This window comes from Tupaia chinensis, unplaced genomic scaffold (genome assembly GCF_000334495.1).
Source record: "Tupaia chinensis unplaced genomic scaffold, TupChi_1.0 Scaffold000377_2, whole genome shotgun sequence".
Taxonomy (NCBI): Eukaryota; Metazoa; Chordata; class Mammalia; order Scandentia; family Tupaiidae; genus Tupaia; species Tupaia belangeri.
In genome coordinates, this window is record NW_006159876.1 from 2,955,054 (window position 1) to 2,969,872 (window position 14,819).

Sequence of the window (14,819 nt, forward strand, 5' to 3'; positions counted from 1 at the left end):
CCCACGAGGTGGGGGACCACCTGCCACCATGTCCCACTGATAAGGTGCTTCCATAAGCGCCACCCTCTGTACCCCGCCTTTAAAATTCTGCCCCACCCCAACATCTGCACAACCTGGGAGCCTATGCTAGGCATCTGGCAGATACTGTCAGGGCCACAGGGCCACCCACGGGGTGACGAGCCACAGATACTGCAGAGCTGACGGGGATCGTTATGGGGAGCACAAGTCCCTGAAAGCCAGAGTCAGGAGGTGCCGTGGGAGGTAAGGCAGTGGACTCCCCACATGGTGAACCACCGTTCAAGTTCTGGACCCGACAGCCTAAAAATCTACACTAGGCGTGTGTGCCTGCATGCCCAAAATCTCACGAGAATGGAGAGAGGATTACAATGTGGCCATCCCACCTGGGAGGGTGATTTCACTGCCCCTCTCTCTGTCTTCCTCTGGCAAGCACACATGCCCTATGGCAAAAACCAAAACTAAAAATCATAAAACAGAAAGCCACTATTCTCATTCTCTTTCAACCCAACTAAGATCCTCTATCAGGTCTTTTCCCCTACCCTGTCATTACAGGACTAAGAATACACTCTTAAGATACAACTTAATTTCATTACTCTTTTTTTAGAGAGATTTTTTTTTTTTTTTGGAGAGGTTTTTTGCTATAGGGCGCATGCACTTGCCAGACAGAGAGAGACATAGAGACAGAAAGCAAGAAATCACCCCCCAGGGGGGATGGCCATGCCACAATCCCTTCTCCTCCACTCTCCTCTCAGCATTTTGGGCACATTTACACACACACCTGGCGTGAGTTTTAAGCCACCGGGTCCAGGATGTGAACCGTGGTCGACTACGTGGGAGTCCAGCAACATGGCCATTACACTAACTGTTGGTTCCTTTTTTAGAGAGATTTTTGCTATAGGGTGCACGTGCATTTGCCAGAGAGACGGAGAAAGACAGAAAGTGAGAAATGACTCCCCAGGGTGATGGCCATGCCACAATCCCTTCTCCTCCACTCTCCTCTCAGCATTTTGGGCACATTTACACACACACCTGGCGTGAGTTGTAAGCCACTAGGTTCAGGACTCAAACCGTGGTCTACTGCGTGGGAGTCCAGCGACATAACCACTATGCCATCGGCTGGTCCCACATTTTCATTGTTTTCAAAAAGGTTCCAATAAGGTCACATAGTACCTGGAGGAATATGCAGTGAGGTCTAACGATCAGGGCCACACTGCGTTCTCGGCCAGCTTTAGCCCCATCCCCGTGTATGGCCTTGGGCAAATTACTTGGCTTTTATGGGTTTTAGTTTATTTCAATGAATCAGCGATTATAGAGCCCTATAATCCCACCCACCCAGTGTACGTGAGGACACATGACAGGACAGTCCCCAGTCTCCTTTCTTCTTGAGTGATATCAGACTAAAAACCAGTGTGGAATGTACATAAGGTCTGGACTGAACCTGAATCTTTACTGCTGGCTCCTTGAAGTCGAACGAAAGCTTCAATTTGTGCTCTGTGTTTGTTGACGTTCAGAAGTCCCTAAAATTATAATACAAAATTAATGTGAAAAAAATGTCTTTTCTAACATTTTTTTCTGACTTCCAATAAGCTCACTTTTAAAAAATTATATGAAAACAGTCTACGATGGTCACATGGGGTTTGATATTAAAGATGCCGTCACTTTGAACGACCAGCTAAACGAGAGTGCGAGATCCATCTTACCTAGCTGAGGCGCACTCTTCTTTATTTTTTGGAGTTTTTGTCTTAGGGTGTGTGTCCTCGCCAGAGAGAAATCGTCCTTCGAGGGGGAAGGCCACACCACAGCCTCTTCCCCTTCATTCTCCTCTCAGGATTTGGACACACACACACATGCTTCGGGAGTGACTTCCAAGCCACCAGGTCCAGGACTTGAACTACGGAGTCCGCCATGTGGTTTCCAGCTACCTTAACCTCCATGCCACCTGCTGGCCTGATGAGTACTCTTAACATTTACAGCTCCAGATACTCTCCCAGGCATGCCATAAACTTCACTAGCAAGTTGGAAGCGCCAGCCTCTCCAGGTACACTCATTTAAAATACCCACATTTGAGGGCGGGCCTTTAGGATGGCGTTCTCAAGCGTTGCCGGAAATAAAAATCTTATGACCTGCTTGTTAGAACTGTGAACGCCGAGCTGGGCTGGCTCTGCCTCCGGACCGTGCTGCTGAGGACACGGGTCTGCACGCGTGAACTGAACCGCACAGAACTCCACACGCTCGTGTGCACAGAGGGGTGTATGAAAACTAGAAATCGGCGTCGGTTTTACCCAGTTCTCCCCCAGACCCTGATGGCATCTATTAATAGATTCTGGGGGAATCAGAAAGCAGAGCTTGAAAGGGGCAGGAAATGGCAAAGCAGGAACAAGATACACTTTGCCCATTTTACAGCGCTGTTAAAACTTCTGGCCCTTGCTTCAGAAATACGTGTGTCTTTTCTGGTGACAGAATTAAGGACGCCATCATAGGGTGGCTTCACATGGGACAGCCCGCGTCTACAGCAAGGATAGCTTCCGAATCAACTGAGCGCCCACAGGAGGCAAGTAAGAGGACGGGCGAAGCAGGCCGGCCCCGACGCGGACCCTCCGCCCACCCTCACCTGGATGTAGCGCCCAGACTTAATTCCAGCTTCCAGCACTTCCAGCGGAAGATGTTCCGGGTACTCCTTCCGGTGGCTCTCCTGACTCTCATTCTCTCTTTCTCGTCGAGACTGAAGGATAGAATCACAGAGCTCGTGGGCAGCCTTTAAATCGGGCCAGAAATCGTCCAGGTAATTCTGCATTTAAGGAAGGCACAGGGAAACGTGGTCAGGAGGTAATGACTTCATTACACGCCAGCTACAAAACGTCCTGCCCAGCACTGCCCAAACAGCCTGGCGTTTCCAGGCCGTGTGCGGTAAGCATACCTCCTGTGCCAGCCCATGTTCTACCACCCACCAACCCCTCCAGCCTTGCCGAATAGGCCCCGGGCAGGCCAACCACCGTGGAAGGCGCCCACCACGCAGACGCCCGTGTGCTTTCCAGTCCCCCTCCCACGCACACGCACACCCACACCCACACGGCGTCCAGGCAGCCTGTGCTCACACGTCTCCCTGCTGCAGACAACGGACAGAGAGAAGGGAGGGGAAAAGCTCCTTATGTGTTCATTCTTATCTTTCTTTTTTTTTTTAATTTTTAAATTAAAAAAATTTATTTTTTGCCAGAGGGTATGTGCACTCATTGGAATGAGAAAGAAAGAGAAGAAAGAAAGCCCCCTGCCTCCATGGGGAACGATCACACCGTAATCCTTTCTCCTTTCCTTGCCCTTCTTTTGGGTTTCTGGGCTTGCACACACATGGGCCAGCATGTTTATCAGGCCACCAGGGCCAGGACTCAAAGCACACAGCTGGCCATGTGGGATCCAGCCACCATAACCACCAAGCCACCAGCTGGCCCCACTCTTCTTTTTTTTAAAAAAAGAATTATTTTATTTATCATTATTATATTTTATTTTAATTTGTTACATGGCATGTATATTTACCAGAGAGAGAGAGAGAAAGTGAGAAGTAAGCCAGGTAGGGGACTTGAACTGCAGTCGGCCAAGAGGGGAGTCCAGTGCCTTAACCACCACATCACCTGCTGGCCCCCATTTTTTATCTTTCTACATGTAATTTTAATTCAACTTTAAGTATTAGTGGAGATTAGCACGCTCTCTGTTTGAGAACAAAACGAACGATCCTCCTGTCCTTTTCTCCCATTAATTGTAGGATCCTGCTCAAACTTCTGTTGCTTCGTTTTCTTTCCTTTGCCGGAAGTTCAGTGTGTGCTAACAGCAATACCTCAATTATACGGTCACTCATTCCTTCTCAGCAGCAAGCTCCCGTCATGATGAACCACGTCTCCAAGAGGGATCTATTGTCTTAACTTCTCCATCAAACTTCGAGCCCCCACAGAAAACTCCGGGCTTCCCTCTCGTCTGAATTTCATAATACCTTTTTTTCCTGCTATCAGTCACCTCTATGAGGCCCTTGGTCAGAGTCTGCCTGAGAAATGCTCTACGAAATAAAACTGTGCTGTGCTGCTGGACTACAAAGAAAAGCAATTTTCACAAAAAGTAGAAAAATGTAATTTTAGTCAACTGTCCTCTGCAGGAACAAGACATGATGTATGGCAACAGAAAAAACAAGTGACACTGCCATTAATATCCCGCGCCCCTGGAATTCTCTGGCATGCCAGAGCACTTTTTATAGCAGGGCCAAGAAATTTCAATTGGCAAATCTTTAGCAATACACGCACCTGGGAACCCTTGAAGAATCTACAATTCAAAACCCAACCCGACGTTCTGCAAACTGACAGGGGTAACGGAGGGCCTCGTTCCAGTTTCTGCGTCAAAAAGTGATAGCGACCGTGGAGCCCGACTGACCGGCTGGGCAGAGAGACCAGTAATCTACTGCGAGATTAGCAGCCATCTCGCTCACTCAGAAGGTACCTACAAGGCAGGAAGATCCGTGCTGCTGAGACAGCCCCAAGAAACTGTCACGGACAATGCCACGCCTGCCTGTGGCCTGTGCCAGCCTTCACTCGTCCCTACCAGCCACCTCGAGCAGTCAGTGGGAAAGAGGGAGGAGCAGCTGGAAAACAAGAATGACCTCTGTTTTTTTAAAAAAATAATTCTTTTAATTTACTTTATTAATATAATTTTAAATTTGACCAGAGAAAGACAGAAAGGGAGAGACAGAGAGAAAGAGAGAAGGTTGCCAGGTTCAGGGCTCGAACTGGGGTCGGCCATGTGGGAGTCTAGCAGCTCCACCACCACACTACCTGTTGGGTCCAAAAAAATGGCCTTACATGTGATTTGAGTTTTGCTCATGCATTCAGCAAAACTGAGGAGGCAGTGGAGTATGAGAGTTAAGAGGTATGGAGTCAGACTGCCCGGGTGCTAATCCCAGCTGTTTTCTCCCTCGAGGCGACTGCTAACCTTTCTGTGCTTTGGTTTCCTTATCAACAAGACGGAATAGTAACGACTGCCTCCTACACTTGCTGTGAGAACTCCGTGAAGGAATGCCTGCCAGAGGTGAGTGTTGGCTATTCCCATTAGGTAGAACCACGTGAAATTGCCATTTTGTAGGTCGATGCGAAGAGCATGCTGGCGGCTGCACTTGCCCCACACTCCTGCTCCCGACTGCTCTGACTGTAAACTGCTCACTGCCAGCAGGGCTGACCGGCCTGATCGGGCTACGGGCCAGGTCTGTCGGCGTCAAGGTTAACTCCTGGGGAGTGATGACGACGTGGCATCTCTTGGGGTCTTCCTTTCTTTCCTACGTCCCTCTCTGTTTTATCAACGGAACCTCGATCCGTGGGCCTTGCTTACGGGAGGAATACGCGCACGCACGCACATGCCAGCTAGAAATACCTTGAAAGAAATTACGAACACTCCTTCGGTCTCGCTTCCGTACTGCCGAATCGCCTCTTCGTCTTCTGTCACCACCACGATGGGCATCCTGCCCTGGCAGTGGTGGTAGTACCAGGCAGCCGCGTGGTATATGCTCCTGGAAAAGCAAGGGCGCCTGAGCCTCCCAGGGCGACAGACACGTGCCGAGGTTCAGGCCCCACACCCGACTTCAGCCTGCTCTCCTTCGGTCTACACAGTCACTCACTTGTTAGAGAGAGGCTTCCTGAGCACCCACGTGAACAAGCCCTGGGCTAGGTGCTTGGGGGAGAGACACGCATCAGAAGGCATTTGACACCTCTTCTTGCCTAAGACTTCCAGGCACCACAACAACCACTTTCACTTCTTGAGGGGTCTCAGACACCACCTTTTCACACCTTTTAACTGGAGGGCTAGGCCACACAGCACCACAGGACAGAAAGCTCGGCTTTTACTCAGAAGACGAAGAAGCAAGTCTTGGGTGAGAGCAAAACGAGGCCCCTGCAGCTGGAGACGATAACCCAGCAGAGTCTGAGGTAGGAGCACTGCCGCGCCCACGCATCTTCCTGAACGAGCCTGAGCTGGCCGACAGGTCCACATCTAGACAGCCGTGTTCTAGACTGAACAGTGTTTCCGGTGAAGGACGGAAACCTGGACGGTCCATTTTTGCAGGCACCTGCTTTCCTCTCTGCGAACTGAGATGTTATAGAAAGTCCCACTAGTGCTAGGCTTTTTATTGATTTATTTTTTAACAAACTCAGCCAACGTTTGCTCAGAGCCTGCTGTGCAGGGCTGCATGGTTAGGAGATGAGATTGTTCTGAGCGTGCAAGTGGGACCCAGCCTGGAGAAAGATCTGTGCTTCCTTTCTGGGGCCGAGCTTGGTGGCAACCCGGGACTGTAGCTGAGGACCAGGTGTGCATCAGTGCTGATTTTGCTTTGGAGAACTAAAATGTTCAATGGCTATAGTGGAGAAACACTTGGAAGGGAAAGACGACTTAAATGTGTTGTACAGAAAAGACATGTTCAAGCTTAGGATCTCTTCGCCCTGCACAGAAGCACGCGGCGGGCTGCAGGGCCCCAGCTGCAGTCCCAGGCCCACTTCCGCTTCAGCTGTGGCTGTGGCAGGCAGGTCCATCCCACCTTGAGGGGCCACAGAATTGAGGGGCTTCTTCTCAACTAAAGGGCAAACTAAGTGAGTGCCTGATCCCTGTCCTTGAGGGCACTTCTGGGGGCACTCTCTACATGGCTCTCAGTGTCCCCCGCAGGACTGACTGGACCTCCCTTCCCCAGGACACGCCCGTCCTGCACTGCTGTCCCTTCTCCCTCTCCCTCTGCCTGTGTCCCCGCTCCTGCCTCTGGGACTTGCTTCCCATTTGAACACCCCAAACTCCAGTGCTGGCTTCCAGCTCTCCTTTCAGGCTGACCTGCTCGAAGCGACATAGCCTTTGGAGAATTAACCTGCTAACTTCAGTTTACTAAGACTAGTTAGGATATGAGAACAACCTACACCAGATAACTGAGCAGATAATCTTAAAAGTAAACCTCTTCTGCACACACACACACGAACAGGCTTAAAGTTATAACTTCTGGGTCACTAGACGATCCTACTAGCCTGTCAGGGCCTGGGGCGAACTTGCACTGGGCACCTCCCTCTCCCTAGTCACAGCTGGTAAAACATCTCCATCATGTATTCAGATGACACATGTAAGATACCGGCATGTCAAGCGTGTCAGTGTCACTTGCTTCCACAGTAAGTGTTGGTTTATTCCAAGCAGACTACTCCGATCGACTCCCAAACAGCCGAGGATGAGGACTACGAGAAAATGACTGGCAGCCGCGGCAGCTCAGCGCCATACCTGGTCTGCCACTTCTCCACGGACTCCCCTCTTTCCCGCGGGAGGTAGCAGGACTGCTGGAATTCGTTGGCGAAGAGGACGCAGTCGTGCCGCGCATCCTTCAGGAGGTTCCGCAGTCGGTTATACTGTCTGTGACACAGAGCAGAGCAATGAGTCCGACGGCAGGTACTCATCTCCTGCCTCCCTTGCTAAGGATCGAAAAACAGATGAGGCATTTTAGAGCAAAAGATGGATTATTTAAAACTGACAAACGCTCCTTGATGTTGGCCGCGGAGTACCCGGTCCTGCTGGCCGCTGCTGCTCCGCAATCTCTCTGGCTAGGGAGTGCTTGGCTGGGCCTTGTTAATTAATGTGCAGAACAATTAAATTCCTTTCCTCCCCTTCCCCCTTTGGAGACATCTGGCCATTTTATGACATAATTCTATCGCCCTGCTTCACCCGGACCCCTCTTCAAAGCCGGATCCGTGGAAGCAGGCAGAGGATGGTACTGGGCCTCCGTCTCTCCCTTCACTACGTACAAGCAGTAAGCACGAACACAGCCCAGGAAAGGACAGGTACGGTGAAGGCGCCTGGGGATTTATCTGCGAATGTCCTCGATACAGCCACCATGGTTTACACAAATGACAGCCGTGTCTGTCGGACAACTAACAGGTTTTAAGGTTCTTCCTGTTCCGAGACCTCCCAATAAAGCTAGCCTGGGATGCAAATCAAACCCCAGATTCACATGGGTCAGCTTTTCAGCAGTGTCAGTACAATGAAATTACAGAAAAAAAAAGGTATTTTATTTTATTTTAAAGACTGTTCCAGAGGGTGTGTGTGCTCACTGGCAGGAGACAGAGAAGAGGGAAACTGGGAAAGCATTTCCCATGGAGAGGAGCACACTGCGATCCCCTCTCCTCCATCTCCCCCTCCTTCAAGGACTTTGGACACACACACAGACACCCAGCATATTTCTTGAGCCACCAGGTCCTGGACTCGAATCATAGTTAGCCATGTGGGATCCAGCCACCTTACCCACCACACCACGGGTCTGCCCAAATTTGGTTACTTTCTTTTTTCACTGGCTGCTCTGAGCTTATTTGGCCACCCTGGGTGGGAGGCCCTGAGCCTAGAAGAAGACACTGGGCCTCGTGGTGGGGAGTGTGGCTTGTGCTGTGGACGCAGGACCCGGTGGGACTCAGGGAAATTGATCTTGGAGTGGTGGAACTGCTTGACAGATGGCCGGCAGGACTTGCTGGGCCCCCATCTCCTCCACCTTCATGATCCGGATGGAGTGGGCACTGGCGTGGAGCCAGCCAGGCCCAGGTCATGGTCTGCAGAAAGGGCACAGGGGGTGGGAGTTAAGAGTAGGGGGGCCCAGATGACCTGTGGGCGGGGATGAGCTGGCACACCCGCCAGGCCCAGCAGCTGCCCAGGGGTTCCAACCCAGAGTCGAGTAGGGATTGGGTGGCCTCTGGCTGTGAGGGCTGTGGAACCTCCAAATTCACTTCGAGAGGCACGGCCACGGCTGCCCAAAGGCGAGGAGGCCTGCTTGCCATCTGCACCTCTGTTTAAACCACTGCAACAACCAACAGTGACTCTTGGGTTGGGGTGTGAGAAATTTAGTTATTTTAAAGGGAATCAATAATTTGTTTTTAAATCGATTTGGGACTGGAGCCATAGCTTAGTAGCCGAAGAAGCCAGCTCCACATGACTGACTGGTTCTCGTCCTGCCTCTATGGCTTGGAGGACAAGCCAGGGGCAACGGGACTAAGAAATGCAGGAGACTGTAGTATGACCAACCCCAACCCCACCTCTCTCTCTGGCAAGTATATGCATTCTCCAGCAATTGTTTTAAAAAAGAGAAAAATGGACTTACAATAAACAAGATTTTAACACGTAAATTATCCAGTGTAGACAACTGACACTAAACATGTATTTTACCACAATAGCACTGTACCAGGCTGGCTCTGTGGCCTTGTGGCTAAAGGAGCCAGATCCCATGTGGCAATAATGGTTCAAATCCCAGCCCCGTTGGCTTGAAAAACTATGCTGGGTGCATGTACATGAATGCCCCAAATCCCAACAGGGTGAAGACAGGGAGGAGTGGAAAGGCTTGCAGGGTGGCCATGCCCCATTGGGTGAGGTTGTCTCTCTCTTCCTCTCTGTCTCTCTCTCTGGTGAGTGTACATGCCCTCTGGCAAAACATACAAAAAAAATTGTACCAGGACCAGCAGTTGGTGTAATGGTTACGTCACTGGATTCCCACGTAGTTTACAATGGTTCGAGTCCTGGACCTGATGGCTTAAAACTCATGCCAGACACGTGTGCATGCTCAAAATCCCAAGAAGAGAATAGAAGAAAAGGGACTGTGGTGTGGCCATTCCCCCTTGGGGGTGATTTCTCCCTGGTGAATATATGTGCCCTATTGAAAAATCTCTCTCTAAAAAAAATCCAGCCTACCATGGATTTTTTTAAAAAATGAGTCTTGGTCTTATTTTTCTTTTTTAACGGTTTTTGCCACAGGGCATGTACATTCACTGGGGAAAGACAGTGAGAGGGAAAGTGAGAAATAACTCCCTGTGGGGGCTAGCCATGCCACAGTATCTTCTCTTCTACTCCTGAGATTTGGGGCATGCACGCACATGCACCCAGCGTGATTCTCAAGTTGGTGGGTCTGGGAGTTGAACAGTTGTGAGCTGTGTGTAAGTCCAGTGCCTTTACCACCATGCCACCTGCTAGCCCCTATTTAAAAATCTGTTTTAAAAAACAGATTTTCGGGACCAGTAGATGGCATAATGGTTATATTACTGGACTCCTAAGCAGTTGACCGCAGTTCAAGTCCCAGGCTGGCAGCTTAAAACTCATGCCGAGTCTGTGTGCATGCGTGCCCAAAATCGTGAGAGGAGAATGGAGGAGAAGCGATTGCTGTCCGTCTCTCCGGTGAGCGCACACACTCTATAGCAAAAAATTTCTCTAAAAAGAACACAAAACCAGATTTGATACTTGGCAGAAACTGAAAACAAAATATAGAACTGCCTATTCTCATGAGATAAATGCTATAACAGGAGAAGGGAGAGTGGGAAGGCTTCCTGGAGGAGGTGACCCTGAAACTTGAAGGATGAATCGGAGTTGGCTGGACAAAGGCCCAAGGGAGGAGATCAGGTGGAATGTTCAAGAAAACAGCTGGAGCAGGAGGTGGCCCAGCAGCTCTGCAACCACACCCATGAGGAAAGGCTCCGTGTTCCTGTCTTGGGACTTTCTAAGAACACCGTGCGTGGCACATGTGTGTCTGTCATCCAGGCCCCCGGCAGTGAGGGTGGATCGCAGTATGAGGGCCCTCTCTGTCTCTCTCCCTCTTATGGAAGAAAGACAAAAAGAGAGAGAGCAAACAGTACAGCTCATCCCTTTTTATTTTTTCAAAATTATTTTTCTTTTTACTCATTCATTTATTTTAATTTTACCAGACATACACACACACACACACACACACATACATGCACGCACATAGACATAGAGACAGAGACAGAGAGATAGAAGGGAAGCAAGAAAGCAAGCCACCAGGTCTGGACCGTGAACCACGGTCAACCGCGTGGGAGTCTCCAGCGTGTTCCCCACACGCCACCTGCCGGCCCCAGGTCATCCTTTCATCCTCAGTGCTTACCCGCGGCAGGCGCTTGGTACACGTTTTCTGAGTACAATGCACTGCCCTATGTGCCTGCAGTGTCTCAGACACAGGACGGTAATGCTGAACAGAGTGACACTTCCAGAACGCAGCTACCCCACTGAGTTCATATAGCTCACTGCACTGGTTATCACGCCTTCACTCAGGCCCAGGGGTTCTCGAGTTCTATCCTCCCCAGATACCAGTGTGCCAAATGCCAGACCCAGGCACTGCTGCCAAACCAGGGCAACGATGGCCCTTCCTAAGTTTTTATTAAAAGAATTAATTGTATTTGTTTTTATTGTTTTGATTTGCTACAGAGCACTTGTGCTTACCAGAGAGAGAGAGAAGGAAAGTGAGAAAGCCAGCCGCCAAGTCCAAGACTCGAACTGTAGCTGGTATGTGGGAGCCCAGTGTCTCAACCACCCCGCCACCTGCTGATTCCCCTAGTATTTTAAAAAATACTAGGTCTTTGGAAGAATCATGATGCATTTTCCCATTAAAAACAAAACAAAACAAAACAACAACAACAACGACAAAAAAAAACAGAAAAAGACAGGTCATGACTTTTCGTATAGCCGAATCCTTTTTCTTTTTTCAGAGAGAGATTTTTGTTGCACGGAGTGTACATTCATCCAAGAGACAGAGAGACAGAAAGCCAGAAATCACACACAGCCCTCTCCCTGGGGGAGATGGCCACACCGCAATCCATTCTCCTCCATTCTCCTCTCGGGATCATGGGCACACATGCACACGTGCCCAGAGTGAAATTAAGCCGCCGGGTCTGGGACTCTGTTGACTATGTGGGAATCCAGCGATGTGACCATTACGTCATCAGCTGGTCCCATGACAACCCAATCTTAACAGAGAATTTTCTCAATTGTAAGCTTTACTCCCATGTATTCCTTAGACTTTTAGTGCATGCTTACATTTGTCAACCACCGATCGTCCAGATAAGACAAATGAACAGACGCATGAGATTATCCATGGAGACGCAGGAAACAAACATGGAGTCTCTGAGCGTGACGGCCGGGTGCTTGTGCAGACACGCCGGCTTACGGCCATAATTGAACAGTGCATCCACATAATAGGACAGTCATATTTTTTGCCAGTCAGGGTTTATAGCGCACATGAGGGAATGAGATAAAGGCGCATCTCGTGTGGAGTTGGCAAAGCGCATCCTTGCACCTTGAACAAGTTGGCCAGAATGACAGGAGAACAGTGGTCTCACATAGGTAATCCAATAAAGCGATCGTAAGTTTTAAAAATTCCAGTCTTCCAGAAAAATACCCTGGTTTCCTTGGACTGATGTAGTTTTTCATTAATTAATCTACTTACTTATTTATTTTTAAATTTGCTATAGGGCACAAGCGCTTGCCTGAGAGAAACAGAGGGAGGGAAAGTGAGAAATCACCCCCCAGGGGGAATGGCCACGCCCCAATCCCTTCTCCTCCTTCTCCTCGCAGGATCTGGGGCAGGCAGAAGCCTGAGTGCCGCCTCCCACTCTCCACGCTGGCCCTCCCTCAGGGCCCTCCAGTGCTCCGTTTCTGTCCACTGATGTAAGCCAGAAACCCTGCTGCTGTCCTTGCCACCTTCTCTCCCACACACCTAAGTCTATCACTGAGTTCTGTAGATTTTTAAAAACAGTAACGTTTTTGATACTGTACAATTTATACCCCACAACATTTACTTTTTAAAAAAGGCACCGTGCTTGTCAGAGAGACAGAAAGAGATGGAGAGAGTGAAGGCAACCCCCATGGGGATGGTCACGCCACAGTCCCTCCTCATCTCTTCCTGCTTTCAAGATTTCGTGCACACAAACACATGTGCCCAGGATGTTTTTCAAGCCACTGGTCCAGGACTTGAACTGTGCAGTTGGCCATGTGGGATCCATGCCACAGGCCCCCACGCCACAGGCCAGCCCAAAATTTACCCTTTTAAAATGTATAGTTTTGAAAAAAAAAAAAAAGACGAAAACATGTACAGTTTGGTCTGGCTATAGTGCTTATGGGACCTGGATCCCACAAGGCTGACTGCACAGTTTGAGTCCTGTCCAGAGGCTTGAGAAGTATGCCAGTGTGCGCATGCCCCAAATGCCGCCATGACAGAGAAATGAGAAGGGATTACGGTGTGGCTACAAACCCTCCGGGGCGTGCTTGCGCGCTCTCTCTCTCTCTCTCTCTCCCCCTTTTTCTCTACTGAGCACATAAACCCTCTGACAAATTAAAACAAACAAACAAGGCCAGCCAGGTGGTTTAGTGGTTAAGGTGGCTGGATCCCACAAGGCTGATTGCATGGCTCAAGTTTGGGACCCAGCAGTTTGAAAAACACACCAGATGCCAGGGGCGTGTATACTCACACAAAATCCCAAGAGGAGAGTGGATTGTGGTGTAATCATCTCCCAGAGGGGTGATTTTTTTTTTTTTTTTTTTGGAGAGGTTTTTCTGCTATAGGGCACATGCACTCGCCAGACAGACAGAGAGAGATAGAGACAGAAAGAGAGAAATCACCCCCCAGAGGGATGGCCACGCCGCAATCCCTTCTCCTCCATTCTCCTCTCAGGATCTTGGGCATGCATGCACGTGCGCCTGGCATGAGATTAAGCTGCCGGGTCTGGGATTCGAACCACGGTCGACTACATGGGAGTCCAGCAACATAGCCATTATGCTAACTGCTGGTCCCCCGACGGGTGTTCTTACTCCCTCTGCCTGCATCTCTCATCTCTCTCTGGTGAGTGCATGTGCCCTGTAGCAAACAGACAAACATAGAGTGCAATGGTTTAATAGTCACAGAGCTGTGCAACCTTACTGCTATCAATTTCAGAAGGTTATCTTCATCCCAGAAAAAAATCTGTATCCATGCCCCTTGTCCCTTAGTCCCTGCAACCACTAACCTGCTTTCTATCTCTGCCAGTTTGCCTGTTCTGACATTTTAGATCATGGAATTGTATAATGTGTTGCGCTCTTTGCATTTTAAATAAAAGGAATTAGATCATATATGTGTGGCTGGCTTCGTTCACTTAGTGTGACATTTCCAAGGTCCAACCACGTCATATGTGTCATTACGCCATCCCTTTTTACAGCTGAATAATATTCCACCATATGGGCAAACTACCTTTGGCTTAACCGTTATCAGTTGATGAATATGGCTTGTTTCCACTTTGTGGCTACTATAAAATGAGGCTGCTACAAACATCTCACATTTGTGTACAATGTTTTCAGTTTCTTGGTTTGGATACATTTTCAGTTCTCTAGGTTATATACTTACAAAGTTTTACAGATTTTTTTTTACCTACTTAATAGCTCTTAGAAATATCTCCGTCTCACCCAAGGTCAACTCACACTGCAGACCCCCACAACACCATTCCTGGTAACTACAAGATGACTGCTGTGCCGCATCAGCTGATAATTATCCCTGCGTACCAGAACTGCTTTCCTGAAACTGCATTCCTTGGAGACTCACCTACACTTGTGGATCTGCCGGAGACCCTTCCTTATCCAACCCTGAGTGGAGTTTATGCTCCCTATTACCAAAAACTTTATGAGCTGATGGTTGGAACTTGTGGCCTCTCTCCCTTTACTTGTATGTATCACTTTTTCAGTAACTCTTCTGGAAGACAACTGTATATAGCAGGGATATTGTAATGGGAGAGTGAGACAGGGCAGAGGGACAAACATAGGAAAAATTTAAAAAAATAAAAAAAAAAAAGAGGAAGAGGAAAAAAAAACATATATATGTGCATAAGCAAGAAAGTAGTAGTGGATTATTATTGATGATAACATGTTTGATTGGGTCACTGTGCAGTTTATTCTAGATGGGAAATTACATTTAGTACGCTGTGATGATACTCAGGGAATGAATGGTAGGGAAAAAAGAAAAAAAA

The 14,819-nt window shown here is 49.0% G+C and overlaps 1 protein-coding gene and 1 non-coding gene across 2 annotated transcripts in view; both read right to left on the bottom strand.

Annotated features, from left to right (window-relative positions):
* Positions 1-14,819, bottom strand: part of DIS3L (DIS3 like exosome 3'-5' exoribonuclease) — a gene marked incomplete at its 5' end in the record, with an annotated part of 45,935 nt that overhangs the window by 22,233 nt on the left and 8,883 nt on the right. Inside the window, 4 exon segments of the mRNA XM_014589756.1 lie at positions 1,457-1,535; positions 2,630-2,806; positions 5,422-5,557; positions 7,294-7,422. Of these exon segments, the coding sequence (XP_014445242.1) occupies positions 1,457-1,535; positions 2,630-2,806; positions 5,422-5,557; positions 7,294-7,422 (521 nt within the window).
* On the bottom strand, positions 8,758-8,890 carry LOC114008728 (small nucleolar RNA SNORA68). The gene has a single exon (XR_003550241.1). It is a non-coding gene; the product is annotated as a small nucleolar RNA SNORA68 (small nucleolar RNA).